General features: G+C 45.5%; 1 protein-coding gene across 1 annotated transcript in view; it reads right to left on the reverse strand.

Annotated features, from left to right (window-relative positions):
* The window catches only part of DTX4 (deltex E3 ubiquitin ligase 4), a 37853-nt gene extending 17550 nt beyond the window's left edge, over positions 1-20303 (reverse strand). The window contains exon 1 of the mRNA XM_035124385.2: positions 19184-20303. Within this exon, the coding sequence (XP_034980276.1) occupies positions 19184-19394 (211 nt within the window). The 5' untranslated portion in view covers positions 19395-20303. The remainder of the gene's footprint in view (positions 1-19183) is intronic.
* Between the last annotated feature and the right edge of the window lie 625 nt (positions 20304-20928).

Below are 20928 nucleotides of genomic sequence, written 5' to 3' on the forward strand. Positions count from 1 at the left end.
ACCAACTCACGGAGTGGCCCTGGGTCACGTGGATATTATTGGCCTACCTCACAGGGTTGTTGCAAGGACTGCTAAGCTGTTGTACATTAAGTACCGTACTTTGGACACATATATATATTAAACAGAAACCCAATGGGCAATGGAGCGTCTTCGCGCGTGGCAGTCTGTGAAAGCTGTGTCTGATGAATTTCAAATTCCCCCCCCCCATTATGGAAGCAGGGGGTGGATCTATACAGTTCCATGACATAATAGGAGGGTAGTAATTGGACGCTGATTGGCAGCCAGTTATTTGTGAGGGAGGCTGGGTGAGTTTGGAGGGCAAGTATCAGCAAAATGGATTTCTCTGGAAATTATGCACAGCTTGCTCACTGACTCAATTTCCTTTCAGCAAACTCTTTCGGTCTGAATGGGCAAAGTCCAAGTGGATTATTATAGGGCATCTCTCATCTTCTGTGCTTGGCTTTTGCCACAGAACTGCACTGCAGTTGAATCTCAGAGACTATGAGGCACTATCGAAAGTTTGACATTCTCTCATTCATATTCTTAGGGATATGCACTGAATCGTATTGTATGGTCTATATCCCTTGGGTCACTGCTACTTTGCCAAAATCCCAGTCATGCCAAGCAATCCCTGGAGTGGTCCTCACGCTGCCAGAAGGTGCTTTGATCTAGCAGAGGGACGGAGACAATTTTCACCAATTGCCCTCCTCTTGGCAGGATGTCTCACATTGTCCCAAAGGTTCCTCCATTACCTCCTGGAGCAGATTTGGGAGTGAGGATGCATGGAGGGACATAGGACAAAAACCACCTCTCTCATTCTTCTGATGGAAGCCCATGATGGAAGAGCGAGGTACCATCTGCATGAGGACCATAACTGAATATGACCCAATAGACTGGCACAGATTAGTCATAGTATTCATTATTAATACATTGTCAATTTCTGTGCATTATGAACTTGAAGGCACTGCTATCCATACAGCTCCACAACACAGTGATTGCTCCTGATTTAAGTGCTAAATGGTTTTGCAAAAATAATGTGACCTCTTTTTTTAATGCCCCCCCACTCTTTGTTTTGATTCATATTCATATCTGATCCACATTAATATTGTTACAGTGAAAATGGTGAAAGATGTGAGTGGTGCTTGGAGCAGTTTCAAAAGGAAAGGGGGGGCACACAGGATTCCCGCTGATACGTGGGCTGCTTCACATGTTACTAATTAATAAACAGGACATGTATTTGTGCGTGTTTTTATGGGATCCTGTTGATATATGTGCCGGCTAGATGTGTTTACTTAACCATGTGTACACTGCAAAAGAAGCCACTCAGAGTTGCAACTGCCTCCCTTCTCCCTGCATCATGTTTTCATAGTGATATAAATGCTGGGATATGCATAGCAACTTCTGAAGTGGCCTTGAGGATGAGTCTTCAGCTCCTTGTCCCCACACCCACTCCACCCATATAATTCACTGTATTTATTATGTCCAGGTTCTGGTGTCATTGCTTGTGTAGCCAAAATACTGCCACCCATACAGAAGAGGTCTGTAGGCGAGCAACATTTCTGAAGGAAAAACTTGAGCTCTGCTGCCACAAAAAAGCTGGTTACAAAAAAGCATGCTCACTGGCCATCAAATGCTGCTTGACTGGGCATGGCAGGGGGAGAGAAGGAAAGAGGTGGGAGGGGAAATGGCTTGAAGTCTGAACAGCAGCACTCCGCGCTGCAAAATTTTGTTGCAGATTCCACTTATTTATTAGTTCCCTGTTCCTTGCACACATGTGACCTACCAAACCTTAATCTTCCATGCTCTTTCCACTTCTCTTAATCACCACATTCTTTTTTTTTAAAAAAAAACCAAACCCTCCAACTTCTTTGACTCCTTTGGAAGCAGAATAAATTATGCAAAAGCCAAGAAATATATGCTTATTCCCAAGCGTATTTCGAGTACACAATCTGCATTACAGCCCTGCTTTTGTGCCCCCATCTCTTCACATGTGTAAACTACCACAGCTCAGAATTTTAGGTGCTGCTGAAATAACAATCCAACACTGCTGGAAAAACAAAAAACAAAATAAACATTGATGGGGGAAGGAAATTGATCTCTGCGGTTTCACTGCTGACCCGGTTACTAAATACATCTTTCTCCTCCTGGGTAAAATCACCTGAGGCCTCAAGTACATAGCCATTATTTCACAATAATTGTAATGCCATTAGTGTTAACTAATTATAACACCATTATAAACTCCTGCCCATTGACGCAACCAAGGACCCCATCAGTTATCATCTACAAAAGACACACAAGCTAATAGGACTGGTGATAAGGGATTCATACCCAGTGATAGAATATTTATCCAACCACCAGAGGTTAATAACCACCACACCCTGGCATTAACCTGCGGACCTCCAAAGCCGTACCACAATATGTGGAAGCAGAAAACAATTCAGCACTTATCAACAGCCAGCTACAAATGTGCATCGCTGTTGCCAGTGCTTTTTTTCTGGGGTGACGCAGGGGTACGGATACCCCTAAACATTTTGTGAATCTAAGTTTGGCCTCATTGAGAGGCAGTATTTCAATACGAGTAGGAAAATGACAGTACCCCTAAACATTTTTTAAGAAAAAAGAAAGCACTGGTTGTTGGTATTCCTTGTGGCATTTTGCTAAATATATGGGCCTAGCCCTATACTATTTTAGTTTCCTTTATATAAAAATATCTAGCTTGCCATTTCTTTCTGTTCTGAACTATGGTGAGGGGGAGAGCTACAACAACGGCTGGAACCGCTAGCAATGAAACTGCAGGTTATCATTGCAGATAATGTATGAATCCCAACAGGAAGGTTACAACGAACACACACCCTATTTCAGGCCAAAGAAGTAGCTGGAGATTTCTGACATACTGCCCTATTTCACCCACAGAACTTGCTAACAAGATTTCAGAACTATTTCATCTTTGGCAGTAGAGTTAATGGGCTTAAAGATAATCTGATTAGCTACATTCTGAAGCATTAAATCCATGGTTCTCATGTGAGGGGTGGGCCTCCCCCTAAGGAGCAGAAGGCAGTTCTGAGGGGAAATATAAGCCCCCCACCTTCCCTGACATCACCAACAGACCAGTTTTTCCCTGCGCAACTCTGAACAAAGTACCTGAGGAAAACGCGGGGGCACCAACCCCCCTCTGCACCTCATAGTTCTAATGCAAGTGTTGGGGGCATTTGCAGTGGAGAACAGGAAGGAAGAGGGGGGTATTGTTCAACCCCTCTCCTGCTTGCGAATTCTCTGCTGCATAAGCAGGTTTCGGCAGCCTTCATGCCCTCCAGGTGTTTTGGACTACAACTCCTATCAGCGCCAACCAGTATGGCCACACTGGCTGGGGATCGTGGGGGTAGTAGGCCAAGATATGGAGGGAATGGTGGTGGGGCAGGGGTGGAACAAGAGGCTGGAAGGCTAATGATTCAACTGAAATTAAGCAAGTCTGAGTCTGGTCAGTGCCTGGGTGGGGAGACCACCAATCATAGAATCATAGAGTTGGAAGAGACCACTAGGGCCATCCAGTCCAACCCCCTGCCGAGCAGGAAACGCCATCAAAGCATTCTTGTCATATGCCTGTCAAGCCTCTGCTTAAAGACCTCCAAAGGAGGAGACTCCACCACACTCCTTGGTAGCAAATTCCACTGCCGAACAGCTTTTACTGTCAGGAAGTTCTTCCTAATGTTTAGGTGGAATCTTCTTTCTTTCCAATGGTTGTGTACACACCATACATTTAAATCACATGACTTTTCCCTCGCCCAAATAATTCTGGGAACTGTAGCTTGTTAAGGCTGCTGGGAATTGTAGCTCTGTAAAGGGTAACGTTCCCAGGGAGCGGTGAAGGGCATGTGCCCCTCACAAATGTATGGTGTGAAGAGCTTATGTACGCTGCCCTCAATTTCCTTGCAGAGGAAACACAAGTTATAAAGATAATAAACAAATTGTATATTCCTGCGTATAAGACTACTTTTTAACCCAGGAAAATCTTCTCAAAAGTTGGGGGTCGTCTTATACGCCAGGTCGTATTTCTTATACAGCGAGTATATCCCAAACTCTACATTTTAACTGGAAAAGTTGGAGGTCGTCTTATACGCCCAGTTGTCTTATACGCCAGAATATACGGTAAATAATTCCCACCCATCCCAGGCTGGACTCCAAAACCATGTGTAGCTTCCAAAGCAAGCAGTTGTATGGTCAATAGCTGCTATGTCATCAAATGCTGTGACAGAATGGCAATCATCGGGGTGACTCTGGTGAGCAGACTCACTTGCAAGACAAGGGACATTATCCCGAGAGGGTCTTGTGCAGCTGATTGTCAAAGATAAGAGCACAGAGAAGGTATTGCATTCCTTCAGAGGCTGTTTTCATTAGTCCTTTAAAAAGGCAGTGGGAAAGGCATGCATTGTTAAACTATTTCACAGAACGGGTGAAAGATCATTGAGTATTCTATGAAGGAAATGTTAGAGATGTTAAGGGATTCTTGCATATTAATACTTTTATTATATGTTGCAGAACTTCGGTGCTGCAAATGCAGCAAAAATAACATAAGAGGCAGCAGTTACGAGTCATAACCTCAACCTGACAGGCTCAAGGTATGATCGTTATGAGTTGCCTTCAAATTGTGTGTCTCACTGGTCAGATATTGCCCACCTTAAACCAGGACTATACAGGTGGCTGAGAAGCAGAGAGAGAGAGCAAGTGTTTTGAGCCCTGTGTAGCAGACAAAAGAGAGTTCCTCACTGCAAGGCTACGCTGTCAATATATGGTTCTTCTGGATGTCCTCCTTGCCAGAAAAAGGTGCAGTTCTTATCTCGGAGGCTTCCATTTGAAGCAAGTCTAGTTTTTTGTAGAGAGGCAATGTCAGTATTGAGCATTTTCAGCTCATGGTCAATGATGGCCATCTTCTGCTAGTCCTTGACTTGCAACAGGTCTGTGGATAAGCCAGGACACAAGGTCCTGACATTCCACCTTGCTAGGTTCAAGAGGGTTTGTTTCTTTTCTTTTTCTTTTTGCCTGGTGCAGAGGTTCAATCTGCTTGTCGAGTGATACTCTGAGATCCAAGCACCCACTGAAGCAGGCAGACATTGGCAGTTTGGCTTCATCTCCAGAGGCACACCCCATTGTTTCTTGAGACGGACGGATGCCAACAATTCTATTTTGTGTACTTTGTATACTCTGTATAATTGTAAAAGGTTAGCAGCACTTCAGTCTCATTCAAATATAATATAGAAGTCAAGATCAGCCAAGTTTTCAGAAAGGATTGAGCACATGCATGCCCCTCCCCCCATCCCTTCTCCCCAATGTCATCCCACACAGAAACTCCATCTTCTCTTCAATGCCTCATCTCCTTCCTACCACAGCTCTTAGCCTCTCTGTTCCATCCCCTTTATTATATGCAATTTCTCCAGGCCAATATACAATAGCAGCAGCCATGTTTGTTTTTCACATCTGTCCCAATCACATGTAAAACAAAGGGTCAGGCATCTGATTCTTACATTAGAAAAAGTGTACAGGTGAGAAGAACCTCCCACTCCTCCCCTTTAATTTCTCACAGTCCACCACCCCAGTAACTTTTCCCCCAACCAGATCATTACTGGAAGTGGACTGAGCCAGGAGAAAAATGCCCTTAAGGATGGAGACTGTGGGGAGTTAAGGTGGAGGAGGGAATAGGTTCAGCTCTCAGCACACACCTTCTGGTGTAAGAATCAGCCCCTCCTGCCATTTAAATGTGAACAGGGCAGAATAAACAAGCATGGCTGCGCTTGGGGCTGCATCTCTCTCATCACTTACCCTAAATACCTAAGCCTCACCCTAAATGCTTAACCCTCCCATTTAAACAAATGAGATTTAAACACACATAATTCTGGCTGACTTTATCAGCTGGCATGCCCTTTATCAGCCGGTGTCTTTTAGCAGAAGCATAATCTGGCTACTTTGACATAATTTGGGTAAAACTACCGGTAATTGTTGGCGGGTACACCTGTAGTAATCCAGCACATGCTAAAATGAGGGGTATAAAAGCTAAGCCTACAATTGCAGAGAAGCAAGTGTGTTTTCCTAAAAACAAAAACAAACAAAAAACTCAAACAATTTTTTAAAACTGGGTGTCCAGATTTTTACGTCTTGAAATATGGCAACCCTATTGTATGGGGAAGGGGAGAACAGAAAGATTTCTTATGGGACAGTGAATGACAAAACTGAAACATAAATTGACAACAGTGCTGATTTGGTCTGGATAGCTTGCTAAGTGGTCACTAAAACTGCCTTACACACTGAGGATACAGATGACTGGAAAGGAGGATAATTAGCTAAAATACATGTAATTTGCAGGCAAGGGTATAAAGCCACTATAGAGATTATGTGAAGAATACAAACTATTCGTATTTAGGGATTATGTTTAATTCGCTTATCTCTGTTTATAACTACAGTCTCAGGCAAATAAATATTTTTGACCGGGGATTTCCTTTTAAAAGAAAAAGTATTCAAAACAGAGGGTGACTATTTACTGAAGCAAGTTTCACAACTTGTTTTATACATGGGTGGTACAAAACTGGAAAGTTGGCAATTTCCCCAGAAAAAAACTAGTTCAGAAGAGGACACTGAGTAAGATCTAGTTTATATACCACTACAGCCTATATTTACCAGGGCTCTGCCTGGAACAAGGAACTGGGAAAAATAAAAACTATTATTATAACAAAGTATAACAAATTATAACAAATGTTGTATACTTAATTTAACAATTGTGTATATTTTAAGTAAGTTAATCAAAACAAAAAAGCTCAAGGTGGGCTAGCTGGCCCCCCAATATATTTCAAAATCAGTGTGTTTTTCTCCTTCCTTGTTAAACAAGTATTATCTTTGCATTGCAAAGTGAGAAAAGGATGATCAAATATAGAAGTACCCCAGGAGACAAATGCTGTGATAATTCTACAGACACAACTGCTTAGTTGAGCTGGTTAGCAAAGAGATCATTTCTTCTTATCCGGTGATTCCTTTCTGGTAGAGGACTTTAACATGTAGGTGGTGCTCCCCAATCCTGCTCACATTTTCAGACACACACAGAGAGAGAGGGGGGGGGGGGAGAAGCAGATGCAACTTGCCTTTCTCTGTTCAAGAGAATAAGGAAGACTGCAAGGTCTGAATCAGGGCAGTGACAAACTACAGTGACTACTGAATGTGTCTGCCCAAATGTTTTCTAAGGGGGGGGAGGCTGGAATGCCAAGGCCAAAATGACCTTTGCCCCATGATTCCAAATAAATACCCACACAAAAACAGAGTTGACTGACTTTTCACTTCTTGATTCTTTTATTCCAATCCTGCTTCCACACAGAAATAGGAGGCTAGGCCGTCTTGAAAGAAAGGTAAGGGTACATTGGTGCAGGAACCTGAGCTGAGTGAGTGCATGAAAGTTCTGGCCCAGTGCCTGGATGCAGTGCTGGGCTCAATGTGGGCCAATAAACTAAATTTAAATCCTGGCAAGACAGAAGCACTACGGATGAGAAGTTCCCGTATCAGGGAGATAAGCCAGTTGGGCTCTTTTTGAAGAAGCAGGTACACAGTACTCTTGGCTCCAGCTCAGTCACTTGAGGTTCAGGTTACCTCAATGGTGAAGCCTTTTACCAGCTTCAGACAGTGTCCCCACCACAACCATTCCTGGATTGGGATATGTTAGCTATGGTGGTTCAAAAGCACAGGTAACCTTGAGGATACCTGTCTCTATCTATGTGAGGTAGATTCTGCAGCCTGGATGTTATACATTGTCCCCCTATCCCAGTCTTTGCGATCAGCCACTGAGGCAAGTCTGACCGTTCCTGGCAGTGTAAGGCTGTCCTCAACAAGAAACTCTGCATTTAATTTAGTGGCACCAGGATTATCAAACTCTACCAAATGAAATCAAATGCCATTTGTCTGTAATGAGTTTCAGGCGTCAACTTAAAGCTTCGTTATAAGCCATCGTATGAAAATGATCATTTCAGATGATCCATTATGTTCACTTCCATTCCTTTAATGTATTTTGCTTTTATCTTATTAGTCATATTGTTTTGGTTTTAACTGAAGTATAGATACCACGTAGATATATGTTTATTGATTCTGTGGTATATAAAATACCAAAAAAAAGAGAAGAAAAACAGCTCAACACACAAAGCGGATCAAACATTTTAAAAAAAGATTTACTACCTTTTGTTAATGGTTAAAATGCCAATGGAGAATAACTCGTCATCAAACGATGTGCCACATCACTCCCAGAATCTGCAACTCCAAACAAAAGTGGATGTGTGGCACCAAGGTGATTTGGGGTTCCATTTTATGGAAAGCAGCCTCCACCACCCTGAGCAGTTCCAGAAATTGCTTCTGAGAGTAACAGCACCATGCAAAGTTGCACAAGGAACAGGTGCCTGGCACAGATGGCTGAACACTCTGGATTAGCAAGTGATCAAACAATGAAAAGGAAAGGATAAACCTGGATCATTTATTCTGTTGATTGTAGTTTAAGCCTGAATTACATGAAATGCTTTATAATTTAGCAGTAAATGCACTGTAGCAAGCACGTCACAAAAGAAAGGCGCTGCTGTGATTGGATTTTGTTCCATTAAAATGTCTGAAGAATTTATTGCTGGGGTGAAAGAAGGTGGGCATGAATTAATAAAGGCAACCAGCTTTCTATGTCTAACACCTGGATATCCCCCCCCCCCAGTTTTGATCTCTTTAAAATTCCTTGCCTCCTTAGGCTTAAGTGAAGTAAAAACCCTGCATCAGGGAAGACCACACACACCATAACACGGTATTTCAGGCAGAAAGGGCATTTTCTGAAGAAATTATGTGGGGAGGTGGACTCTCAAGATATAATCAGGCAATACAATGGAGAAGCCTGTTACAAGCCAAACCGACTAGTGCAAACCCTATAATTTATTATAATCCATCACAAGAAGGGGAAGGAACCAGCATAGGAGGGGGGTGGGGAGTGCTGGAATTTCAGCATCTGGCTCCATCCATCAACCTTGTGGGAAAATCCTCCCGCCACTCCCTGGGTCACTCTGAATCAGGCCTTCAGCCTCCCATTCAACAAGGGAAGAAAAGAGACAATAGCTATTCAAGACCTTGCCAGGGTCACAACCCCTCTACCATCAGAACTCCTTAATGACCCCAAACAACAACATTCATAGCAACTGGAGAGGGAGAGGAGGGGAGACAGGCAGAACAATCGTTCATTCAGTCTGGGGTGTGAGGGGACTTCTGCCCACCCTCCTCAGAGGCAGCTTCTCAACAGGATATTGACAGCATTCCCCTTTCTCAAGGAGCCAGAAGTTCTTTGGCTGCCAAAAACTGGCCTGGTATCCTAACATTATAAAAGATCTGAACAACCCCACTCACATTTAATGGGATCTAGCCTATGTTCACATGCATAATTACTCCAGTTTTAATGGATTTTTAATGCACTTCTGTGTCTATCTGTTCTCAATCAGGAGTTTAAAGAGCACAGGGAACAGAATTACACCTTGTCCTTGAAAGAGTATGTCCTCCCCCCCACCCCCGAAGTGTCAGTCCAGGTAAATATTAGTGTGCCTTCCATTAGTCATGGCACACAAAAAAAGAAGACTTCACACATTACAGGAAAAAAGGATTGTATCTGAATACTGTGTGTACCCACAATGTTCCTCAAAATATGTGAAAGGCAACCTTATTTTTTCACCCTGTGTATGCAGTATGAGGGATGCGGGTGGCACTGTGGGTTAAACCACTGAGCCTAGGGCTTGCCGATCAGAAGGTCGGCGGTTCGAATCCCCGCAACGGGGTGAGCTCCCGTTGCTCAGTCCCAGCTCCTGCCAACCTAGCAGTTCGAATGCACGTCAAAGTGCAAGTAGATAAATAGGTACCTCGCCAACAACGTGAGATGAGCACCGCAACCCCAGAGTCGGTCACGACTGGACCTAATGGTCAGGGGTCCCTTTAACTTTATGCAGTATGCATACACTGCAGGGAGTGGTAACCAACCCCAGGTCCTGCCAGCATGCACACTTAGTAAAATAGAGAAGAATTTGTTGTAGTTTAGTCGTTTAGTCGTGTCTGACTCTTCGTGACCCCATGGACCATAGCACGCCAGGCACTCCTGTCTTGCACTGCCTCCCGTAGTTTGGTCAAACTCATGTTCGTAGCTTCGAGAACACTGTCCAACCATCTTGTCCTCTGTCGTCCCCTTCTCCTAGTGCCCTCAATCTTTCCCAACATCAGGGTCTTTTCCAAGGATTCTTCTCTTCTCATGAGGTGGCCAAAGTATTGGAGCCTCAGCTTCACGATCTGTCCTTCCAGGGAGCACTCAGGGCTGATTTCCTTAAGAATGGATAGGTTTGATCTTCTAGCAGTCCATGGGACTCTCAAGAGTCTCCTCCAGCACCATGACAAGGCATTGATATAGAGAAGAATAGTCCTGACCTAAAGTGTGGAATAGGAGTTCTAATTTGTATTAGTGACTGTATTTATTCTGCATTAATTAATTTAGAACGGACTAAGTCTGGAGTAATTACATAAATTCAATTCATGGAGGATAAAACCATCAACGGTGGCAATTTTACCTCTAGTATCACACTCAGGTGCTGGGGACCCTGAGCAAGACAGTGCTGTTGAGTTCATATCCTCTTTTGGGGTTTCCCATAGAAGCTGCTTGATACAGAATCTGTTCATTGGTCCATCTAGCCCTGTGCTATCTGGAAATGCCAGGAATCAAGCCCAGGACCTTCTGCATGCAAAGCAGGTGTCCTACCACTGGCCTACAACCCTTCTCAAGCAGCGGCATCTTGTTGGCAACAGCGAGAACAAAAGGCTGAACTAGAGAGTTCTTTGGCCTGATCCAACTTGGTTCTTCTTAATGTTAGAAGTATGGTCTTGTGAATGGTCCCTGAAAAGAGCAAAAAGCACTGGGGTGGTTGGGATGGGGACCAGACCATGAAGCTGTGTTACAGCTCCCACCTCACTCCTGAGAAGACTTTAGTTTGAATAAGGTGAACTGCTGGAAATGGCCTCTGTATGATGACTTACTACCCATCATGGCCGGATTCGGTAGATCTGCTGATAGCACAGGGACGCTCCAGATCAGGAAGAACAGAGAAATGGAGAGCAGTGCTAACAGAGATATGAAGGCCTGGGAAATTTTCTCCTCCTATTCATTCCCCCCCCCAAAAAAATGGGGATGGGGCACAGAAAAATTGGGGGAAACCAGGGTCCCCTCCAATTTTTCTGTACCCCGCCACAAGCTTTCACATGTCTAGTGCTGCACCTTACAGCAGCAACGTATTGGACAAGTATTCACAGTAAGAATTGTTTCAAGCAGTCTTCACATGACGCTCATCAAACTTATGAGCCCACGCTTACTGGAATTTATGGGATTTATATTTCTTTCTTTAAAAATTCAAAGTATTTGCTACCCACACTTCATCAAAAGATGCCACGATGGAGCACAGGAGTGTGAATAAAAACTAATTCACACAAAACATATACACGCAATTTAAATCCAACATGTACCGTAAATATAACAAAATTTCGGTATTAAACCCAAACAGCTAAAGAGCAAACCAGAAAGAAAGAAAAAGTATCTCAAATGCTAAAACACTTCTCTTGGTGCTGAAAAGCTTGTAGTCTCTTTCTCCTACACATGCAGAGCAAAACCCACCATGCTCTTTAATGGTTTTACCAAAGTCTCTTGCTGCCTCCTTATTCAAATATTTTTTTCCAAAGCTGAGTACAGGATGCAGAGGTTATGTTCTTCAATCTGACCTGGAAAGCAAGCTAGATGATGAACTGTACTATATAATTCATCAGGCCTTCTAGTGCAATGTGTTGGATCAACCAGGGTTCAAATATGAACTCAACCATGGCTTTATAGGACACCTGAAAGGCACTGTGGATAGACTTGTCTGTCTTAACCAGGGAGATGTGGGTTCAAGTCCCCACTCAGCCATGAAACGTAATAGGAGACTTCGTCTAAGGCTGCTGTGAGAATAAAATGAGGTACTTTTAATGAGATATAAGTCTTTGGTATGTCCCTCAGGACATGGTTTTACAGCTGGATTCACTCATGCAATGCATTTCATCGGTCATGTGAGGGAAATTCTGCCTGCACTGCCGTAATTCTCCTCCCATCCACACTGTTGACATGGCCACTGTAACCCCCATCTGTAAAATGGGAGGAATAAGAAATTCACAAGCGAGCTGAAGTCCTACAAAACACCCTGAAAATTAAAAGTGAAATATAAGGACAAAGAAACGAGCCTCTAGATAAAATTCTAAACATAATGGGCAGAAATCCTTTACTGTTCTTTCCTCAGGCAAATGAATGCCTCCCCTAACTACAGAGACCCTGCTAGATTTGAAGGAAACTTTTGTTTATTTGTTGGTATTCTTCTTCAGCCTCCCTTTTTCCAAGAGCAAAGCAAACATTAATCTCTGCCTGTCTCAGAGCTGACAAAGGCCTATAGACAGGCCGGCAGCCTGCCTGGCCCACTTTCTTTCCTGACCCACTGGCTCCAGCGCCAAGTTGGGACGAGCTTAGACTTCAAAATTAGTTTGACTTTGCTTCAGCAAAATTCAGCGAGGGAGGTGGAAGGACAGGCAGACACACACACACACACACACACACACACACACACACACACACACACACACACGGCTCTTATCACCGTGGCAACCACTCAAAGAGGAGGAGGACAGTGCTTTTATTCAAGAGGAAGGGAGTGAGTTCAGGGAAGGGGTGGGGAGCGAGGGAGCCCAGGCCACCACCACACAGACAAGAGATGGCCTGCATGCTAATGACTCTCCGTCATGCTGAGGAATGGAGTGGCCAGAATGCTAGTTTTAGAGGCACCGTCCACATCTATACAAATGCACAGGTTTGCACAACCAAATTCTGCTGATTATCCATCAATATTAGTGCAATTGTTGCATCACCCACAATTTTCCTTTATCAGGATAGCAAAAGCTCTGCCTATAGATAAATTCCTGTGTGTGTGTATGTGTGTGTGTGTGTGACATAGCTGGCAAGTCTCCCATTGAAAAATGCGGGATCAGCAGCGGCGCGGCACCCGAAGTTGCTTCTACGCATGTCTGGACATGCGTAGAAGCAACTTCCGGTGCCGATGCTGCCCGATTTCCGGTGCCCAGACATGGGCAGAGCAGCACCCGAAATGGAGCCTCCCTGGCAGGTAGGAAATCCGGGGGATTTCTGGGATTTTTTTCTATTTGGGATAACAGCGGGAAACGGATTAAAATCCGGGGGTTCCCCGCAAAAAACGGGAGACTTGGCAGCTATGGTGTGTAAATACACTATAACTTGGACATTAAAGTGTCCAATGAAATTGATTAGCCACAACTGGAGGACAAAATCTCTCTAAATATCTCCTCACGCAATGCATCTCAGCTTACAGAGTTCATTTCCACGTGGTTTTTGGATGGTCACCAAACACCAATTCCTTTTTTAAATGGGCGAGTTGAATTCATGGAGGATAGGATAAGATCACCATAGGCAAATGGTACCACACACACCTCTCTCAAGTCATCGTGCATAGGGTCAAATACTTGCCATGTTATTTTGGTGCCAGAGACACAAAATCCAAAAGTGCCACTCCTTGAGAGTAAAAATACGTTGATTCAAATGGAATAACTTAACAAGTTTCTGCCCTTTTTATGACACTAAAATCCAGCTGCCTGGGGCAGCTGCCTCTCTCTGCCTAACGGTAGGACTGACCCTGGCAGACATGGCAATCTCTCGCAAGTTCACAGTGTAAGCTTTCCCACAGCATCTGGCTACTGCACAGAATGCTCAGCTAGATTATTTTTTGTCTTGCTAAGCCAGACCATTCTCATGCTTTTACAGGGTCTGGGCACTCAAACACGGCAACCCCTGAACCAGGGTATCAGGGGTGGCTAACCTGTGGCACTCCAGATGTTGCTGGACTCCAACTCCCAGCAGCTCCAGCCAGCATGGCCAATAGGCCAATAGTCAGGGATGATGAGAGCTTTAGTTCAGAGACATCTGGCATGCTTGAAGGTTAGCTATCCCTTCAGTTGAGGAATATCTGATAAGTCAGGCAATAAGTTTAACCTTACAAGTCTCTGTTTCACAATCGACAGGTGGAAAGCCACAATCAAGACTTTGCCTCTTTCCTTGCTTTCCTACTGCCTTTGCCGCAGCATCCATCTGCTGCTCACTGATAGTTCCTTATGACATGATATATGTGTGCTGATATGTGTGAATATGTTGTGTCAAAGCTGAAGGGGTACAGCTGAAGCTGTAGGCATGCAAGAAAGGTAATAGCTACAGTATTTTACTGAGTGTCCAAGGCAGTACATCTTCATTACCTTGTTGATCCTTCTACCAGCCCTGTAAACGTAGGCAGGCCATATTAACACTCCTTCCAACAATCCTGTTACGTGCCATATTAATTAGCAAGACTAAATAAACAATACTAAAAGCCTGAAGGAACAAAGCTCTTTTGGAAGGAGTTCCACAACCAGTGTCCCACGACTAAAAAGGCCCTGGGTGGACTAAAGCTGTCCAGCTTGGGCTGATGTTGGCCAATGAATCTGGAATACCCACGCCATAGTTCACACTCTTAACTCGCTCAACTGCACCAATAGTACAGCAGAGCTAGATTTTCAGACTGGGGTTCCTCACATATGCATTCCAGGCAGCTTTTCACTGCTCCGAGCAGAAGCACACAAACTGCTGTGCTCCTAACATTTTATCCACACACCAAACATTCTTTATGTGCGGGCCCATATTTCACGCAGAGAGGAAGAAAGCATGCACCAAGGCTCTGAGATGAATTTCATTTCACAGTTGTGAGGTAACTTCAGCGCTGCAGGGATGAATGCCTCCACTTCACAGCCTGCCTTCAAGGCCAGGCTTCAAAGGGTACAGCAGAAGCAAGGCAACTAGGCCTTATCGTGGGAATACTCAATTCCCATGATTCCAGAGGGGAAATAAAGCATTATTGGGTGGGTGGGTGGGTGCATTTTTGCCCCCGGGTGGGGGGCACATATAGCAATGGTAGGTGGGGTGTCACAACTGTTTGGTGGGCTGGGAGCATGATTTACATGGCACTCCCAAACCCTGGCAGGAAAGTATTTGTGGCAGTAAATTCTGTGGCAGGGCAGCATGGGCACCTGAAACAAGCCATACAGAAGGTGTGTGAAGGCAAAATGTTGCTTGCAGGATGCCCAAATAAGATCTAGAACCATTTTTGTCATGCTAGTTGACAGCCTTCAGCAGGAGACAAACGGAGGGAGTGTGTCCCTGTTGAACCTTGCAGACTTTTCTTCAGCTTTTAGAAGCATCGCCCATGGTATCCTTCCAGACAGCCTGACAGACATCTGCTTCTAACAGATAGGCTGGTAGCTGAAGGGGGTGACAGGAAATTGCAACTCCAACCTTATGGGAAATAACCTGTGGAGTGCCAGGAATCATAGAGTTGGAAGAGACAACAAGGGCCATCCAGTCCAACCCCCTCCCAAGCCCCTGCCAAGGAGGTTCTGTCTTCTCTCCCCACCCTCCCCACCTTTAAAATCTACATCAAGCTATTGGGAGAAGTAGGCTGATGGCCTTCAATAATCTTCTTTTGTAGCCCAGGAAGGCAATTGATTCTTCAAACTGTCTCTGGAATTAATAGTGAGCTGAATGGGGGATAATAAACTAAAGCTTAATCCATGTAAGTTAATGATAGTGAATGGATTGGTTGGCACAAGCACAGCACCCACACACTGTATGCACACAAACACATACATATACATACATACACATTTTTTTTGCTCTCATTTCCCCCCCCCCAGCAGTTGGGCTTGAAAAAAAAAGCATTCTAGCTTTTTCCAAGACTAATTGGCAAAGGAGGGAAGGCTTTGATCTTCATGAAGACTGCAGAAGGGAAATGTTAACCCATCATTCTCCAGCTATGACCCATCCCCCAACCCACACACTAACACACACACTGCATTTGGCCTTGAAAGCCTCCCCTGGGAACCTGTTTTCAAGCCTAACTGATGCTGGGGGGGGGGGTTAGTCTGATCGAGGCTGTGGGTTTCCAGTTCCCCACTGGGATTCGCATGTCTAAATGAAGTAAGTGTTCTGGAAGGCAGTTCTTAGCATACAGGGCACCAAGAAAGAAAGGGCAGAGTAGAAGTCCTTCAGATAGTTGCTAGTGATGCTGTTGTAGGAATGATTATCACAGACATGAATGTACTGGGGATGTATATTCTCCACAGTTCATTTAAGCTCGGCTTGAGAGACCCTACTATGAAGACTACAAGTATACCCTCTGTGTGGTCCTAGGGAGGCCTGGGCCATCCGCTTCTGATCTGTGTTCAAAAGGATAGAATCACAGAATTGTACCAAAGCATACATGACAGGTGGCCATCCAGCCTCAACTTAAAACCTCCAATGTGAAGGAGAGTCTACAACCTCTTGTGGGAGTCTGTGCCACTGTGCAACCAACTCTTAGTGTAAGAAACTGATGTTTCATCAGAATATCCTTTCATAACTTGGGTACCTATTTAGAGTGACTGTGAAGTTCTTTAAGTCTTAAGCTACTTATTTTTGTGTTTAAACTGATTTTCATTGGTTTATTGTATTTTCCTATCTGTTTTATATCTGTAAGATGCTTTAGAAACCATTTTTGGTAGGAAAGAGGGATAAAGACAATAATGTATGTCCAAAGAACTGGGCATCTGGCTACAAAAGCTTAGGCCACAATATATACAGTATTTGCCCATTTGTTAAGGCAGCCATCGCCAACCTGGCGCCCTCCAAAGGTTTGGGACTACAATGTTTAGCAGCTGATGGGAGTCCAACACATCTGGAGGGCACCTGGTTAGCAAATATTGCTTTAAGGGGTTAGAAGACTCCACTGATTTTGATTCTCTTTATACTGCCATTTTTAAAAAAAAAATACATCTCACTTATTTTAAAATAAACTGATGGTAAAATGTACTTAGAGATGATGGGGGGAAAACACTCCTCCAAAATGACAGACCAGATACAGGGTTTGCTCCAGCCCTGGAGCGAGCAGATCAAACGGCCATAGGATCGGCTGCTGATTTATTACATTTTCAGAGCTCTCTTGAATGGAATTATTTAAAAATATTTCCAGCTTCTCAGCACCCAAAGTTAGAAAACTGACTATAGATCTCTCACAGTGTTCCCCTTGCCCTCAGATGAGCTGTAAGCCTCCTTCTCCGGTCCTTCTTCTGTTCAGTTAGAAGATCCTCCCCTAAAATATTCCTGTTCAATTCCTCTGTCTTGCTTTCAACATCTCTTCCTCCCTCCTCTAGCTTCAGTCTATTCAAAATGCAGTCTGCTGCACCAGAAGGGGAGGCTCTCATTCCTATGCACTGTGGTGGCCTGATTCACCTGTTATCTCCTCCCAGCTCTCCTCCTGATCCAATAGCATTACCTCTTCTTGAAGTGAGCTCACTGGCAGTAGCAAACCGGGATTCCCAGTCAAGGAGGCTGATGGCTTTCCCAGGGTATTTTCCTCTTGTCAGCAAAGACAGCACTCAGTCTCTCTCTCTCTCTCCCCACCTACAATTGATTTTCCCCTCTTTTCCATCATGATACTGCAATTGCATCACTGAAGGTATTTCAAGAACATTTTAACTAGAGGCATTCAGCCCCTCCGGTAAATCCTTTGATCAAGGTGCTTATAAAGCGGGGGGGGGGGGTGGAGGGGGTGGAGAGCAAGAGCAGCAGCAGCACTGAAGCACCACCCACATCTCAACCAATGTTTCGAAACCCTGCCATTCTATATCATACTACTGTATGGTTTGCCATTCTATATCATACTACTGTACTATTCTGGCCTTGTGGGTTCCCCCCCAACCCTAGCTGACAGCAGACAACTGACAGAAAATGGAAATAACTTCCTCCAGGTTTCCACACACAAGTTCTAAAGGTTAGCATACATCCTTGATGAATGTCCCTAAACATTTATTTTGGTCAGAACCAGTAGTAAACATCCACCCACTCAGAGGTATATGGTTCTTTTTGCAAGGCTCCAGGGTGAAGGAGGACTAGAGAACCCTCAGGGTGCAAACAGTTTCATTTCACTCGGATTTGTTGCTACTCTTTAACAACCTTTTAATCACCCTGCGTAAGTAAACCACTATCTGTCACTGCCTGTCAATCCACAATTACAGGGGAAGTGGGATATTCTAAACTGCATTAGTTTAGAGGCAGGGATGTGTGTAATTGACTGAAGACCACTTCAAATGCAGTGCAAAGATTCTGAGTACAGTGAACATAATATTTCTTCACGATTCCTGGGGAATGGCTATTGTGAAATTCTGGTTTTCCTTGTTGCTCTGACTTGCTCTGACTCGGTATCTAAAAAGTTCCAATATATCTCATATTATCCCCCCCAATCTTCACACTTCTCTCCCTGGACCTAGGTGATCCAACTATGTTTCCTCTCTGTTCTGAGCGCATGCAGTCCAATTATATGCATTTTTACGCAGGACTAAATCCCACTGAGCCCAATGGAGTTTACTCCCAAATAAACTCCCCCCCCCATACTGCCTGTAGCCCAGAAACCCCTTGCCACCCCGCAGTCGTACACTTGCTTTTCCTTTGCAGGTATGCAAGCGCTTGGGTCGGGAGATCATGAAGGCTAAGCAAGGCACCTGAGAACAACTACGGTAGCAACGGGCACTTTCGGCGGCGAAGATGACTGGGCTGCGCAGGCAGTTCCCAAACTTGTACTGTAGTGTACTCGCGTTAATCTAAAGTACAATGTTTGCCCAGGTTAAAGAAGAACTCCGAAGACATCCGGGTGGCCGAAAAACCCTTAGATCGACCTCGCTCGTCTCATTTCTGCCCTTGCAGTCGCCTTATGGGTTAGGGACCTCTGCCACGCCAGCGTACCGCGCGCACCCACTTCGGGAGACTCCTTCTCCAGGCTTGGGAAGGTGCCAATCGAGGGGCTGATCCCACCACGGATCTCTACCTAGATTACTTTGGACACCCCGTCTCTCGATCCCAGGGCTTCGATCCCCGGTGTGGCCTTTTGTTAGACAAGGGAGGAAGAGACGGAACCGGCCAGGGAAGGGAAAGGAAGGCGAGGACCGGCTCCCGGGCCACGCGGTGGGGTGGGCGCTCCAGGCCACGCAGGGGCACACTCACCCGTGTCCTGGCGGAACTGGTGCATGGACTGCAAGTCGATGATATAAGGCGACAGGCGGTTGTCCACCTGGCCTAGGACGACGCTTCCCCCGACTCTCGGCCCGGATCGGATCACCGCCTCGATGTGGTGGCTCACGGCGGGGCTGTAGGGTCTCCAGCGCCCGTGCTCGTTCAGCCATTCCCAAACCACCACGGCCGAAGCTAGCAGCATATTGGTGGCGGTCTCCTGCAAGCAAGGAAGCGCTCCCGATCCCAAGCGGCGCCCGGAGGAGCCCCTTTTTGCCTGGTCAGCGTCCGATCGGTCTCATCTACCCCCTTTAAACTCTGCAACGTCACGGCCACTAGCTGGCTGGCTGCTCCTTGGATCAGTTCCAGATCTTGCTCTTCTTGTCAAATCTCTCCCTTTCTCTCCCTGGCGGCGGAGAGCTGGGTTTTGCGGGGTTCACAAGCGCCTCGATTCTGCTCGCTTCATGCACCTTTTTAAAAAAGGCTTCTAAACCTCTCATCCCACCCACTTGAAGACTCTTGCGTCACTGCCTATAAAAATGCATGCATTTAAAAAATAACAAGGATCCATCCACTCAGCGAGCTGGAAAAGCAGGTTCCGTCGTTTGCTCTGTAAAGCGGCTCCGAGGGGAATTTCTCACTATCTTTACGGCGAAAGGAGGGTGACTCAGTTACACCAGTTGCATCTCCACCTCCTCCTGTTTTCCTCTCTGCAGCTGCACGGGGGATCCTTCTCAGCAAGCCCTTCTCGGAATTTCATGCTCTAGTTTTCCCCCTCCTCCTCCTCCCCGTGCACTAGATGCAGCAATCGCTCCAGCTCCCCCTCCCTGTTGCTTTTCTGCCTGCCTCCTTTCTACGAGGAATCCGGGTGAGTGGGATTTTCTCTGCACAGCAGGAGAACTGCAAGCCTCCATCAGACGCGATGCCCGCTTTCCACAGCGGAGAAACAATCACCCATTGCACGGCACGGGCACTTCACTCCTGCCTATTGCAACCCGCAGCCTCTCCCGCTACAACTTCCCTGCCTTAGCAAGGTTTTGGAGTAGGAGCCGCAGCACGAGCTCCCCGGGAACGCGACGTCTCGAGCGCGCGAGCTCCCTCCTCCTCCTCTCACCACCATTACCTCATGCTCGGCCCCCCGCCCCTAAGCCCACCCCTCTGGCCAGCGTCAGGGCGCCATCTGCTGACCGTAGAAAACGAAGCAGCGGCAGGAGGGACTGAACCATCGCACGCAAAACAGGGGGTGGCACTTGCCACCACGAGCAAGAAGAAGAGGAAGGGAAAAGCAAGAGAACGTGCATGAAAGGAAAGGCCCGTCTGCAGAATCGCCCGTGCCATTGCTTTCCAGCCGGGCCCACTGATTTGCCACAGCTCCTCACTGCAGCCTCTAGTGCCGTCCAGCATTTGCCGAGAGGAAAAAAATAGGTGAAGCAGTTGGGTGTGAGAATAGTTCCTTCACAGCTGAGATCAGAGGAGGCAGTGGCTACGAAGCATTCCTTTGGGTCATTCCCTGTTAAATAATTTTGTAACTTTAAAATGCAACGTTAGTTCTCTCTCCTAAAATGCACAGCTTTCTGATATTTTCCAGGGGCGTAGCTGTGTTACTCTTTTGCGGCAAAAAGAACAAGCAATCTTGTGGCGCCTTAAAGACCATTGCAGCATAAGCCTTCCTTGTGACAATACAAAAGTGTTCTCCTGAGTTATAGGGACATATGTACGCTATAACTCAGGATTCACAC

The sequence above is a fragment of the Zootoca vivipara genome, chromosome 1, assembly GCF_963506605.1.
Source record: "Zootoca vivipara chromosome 1, rZooViv1.1, whole genome shotgun sequence".
Classification (NCBI taxonomy): Eukaryota; Metazoa; Chordata; class Lepidosauria; order Squamata; family Lacertidae; genus Zootoca; species Zootoca vivipara.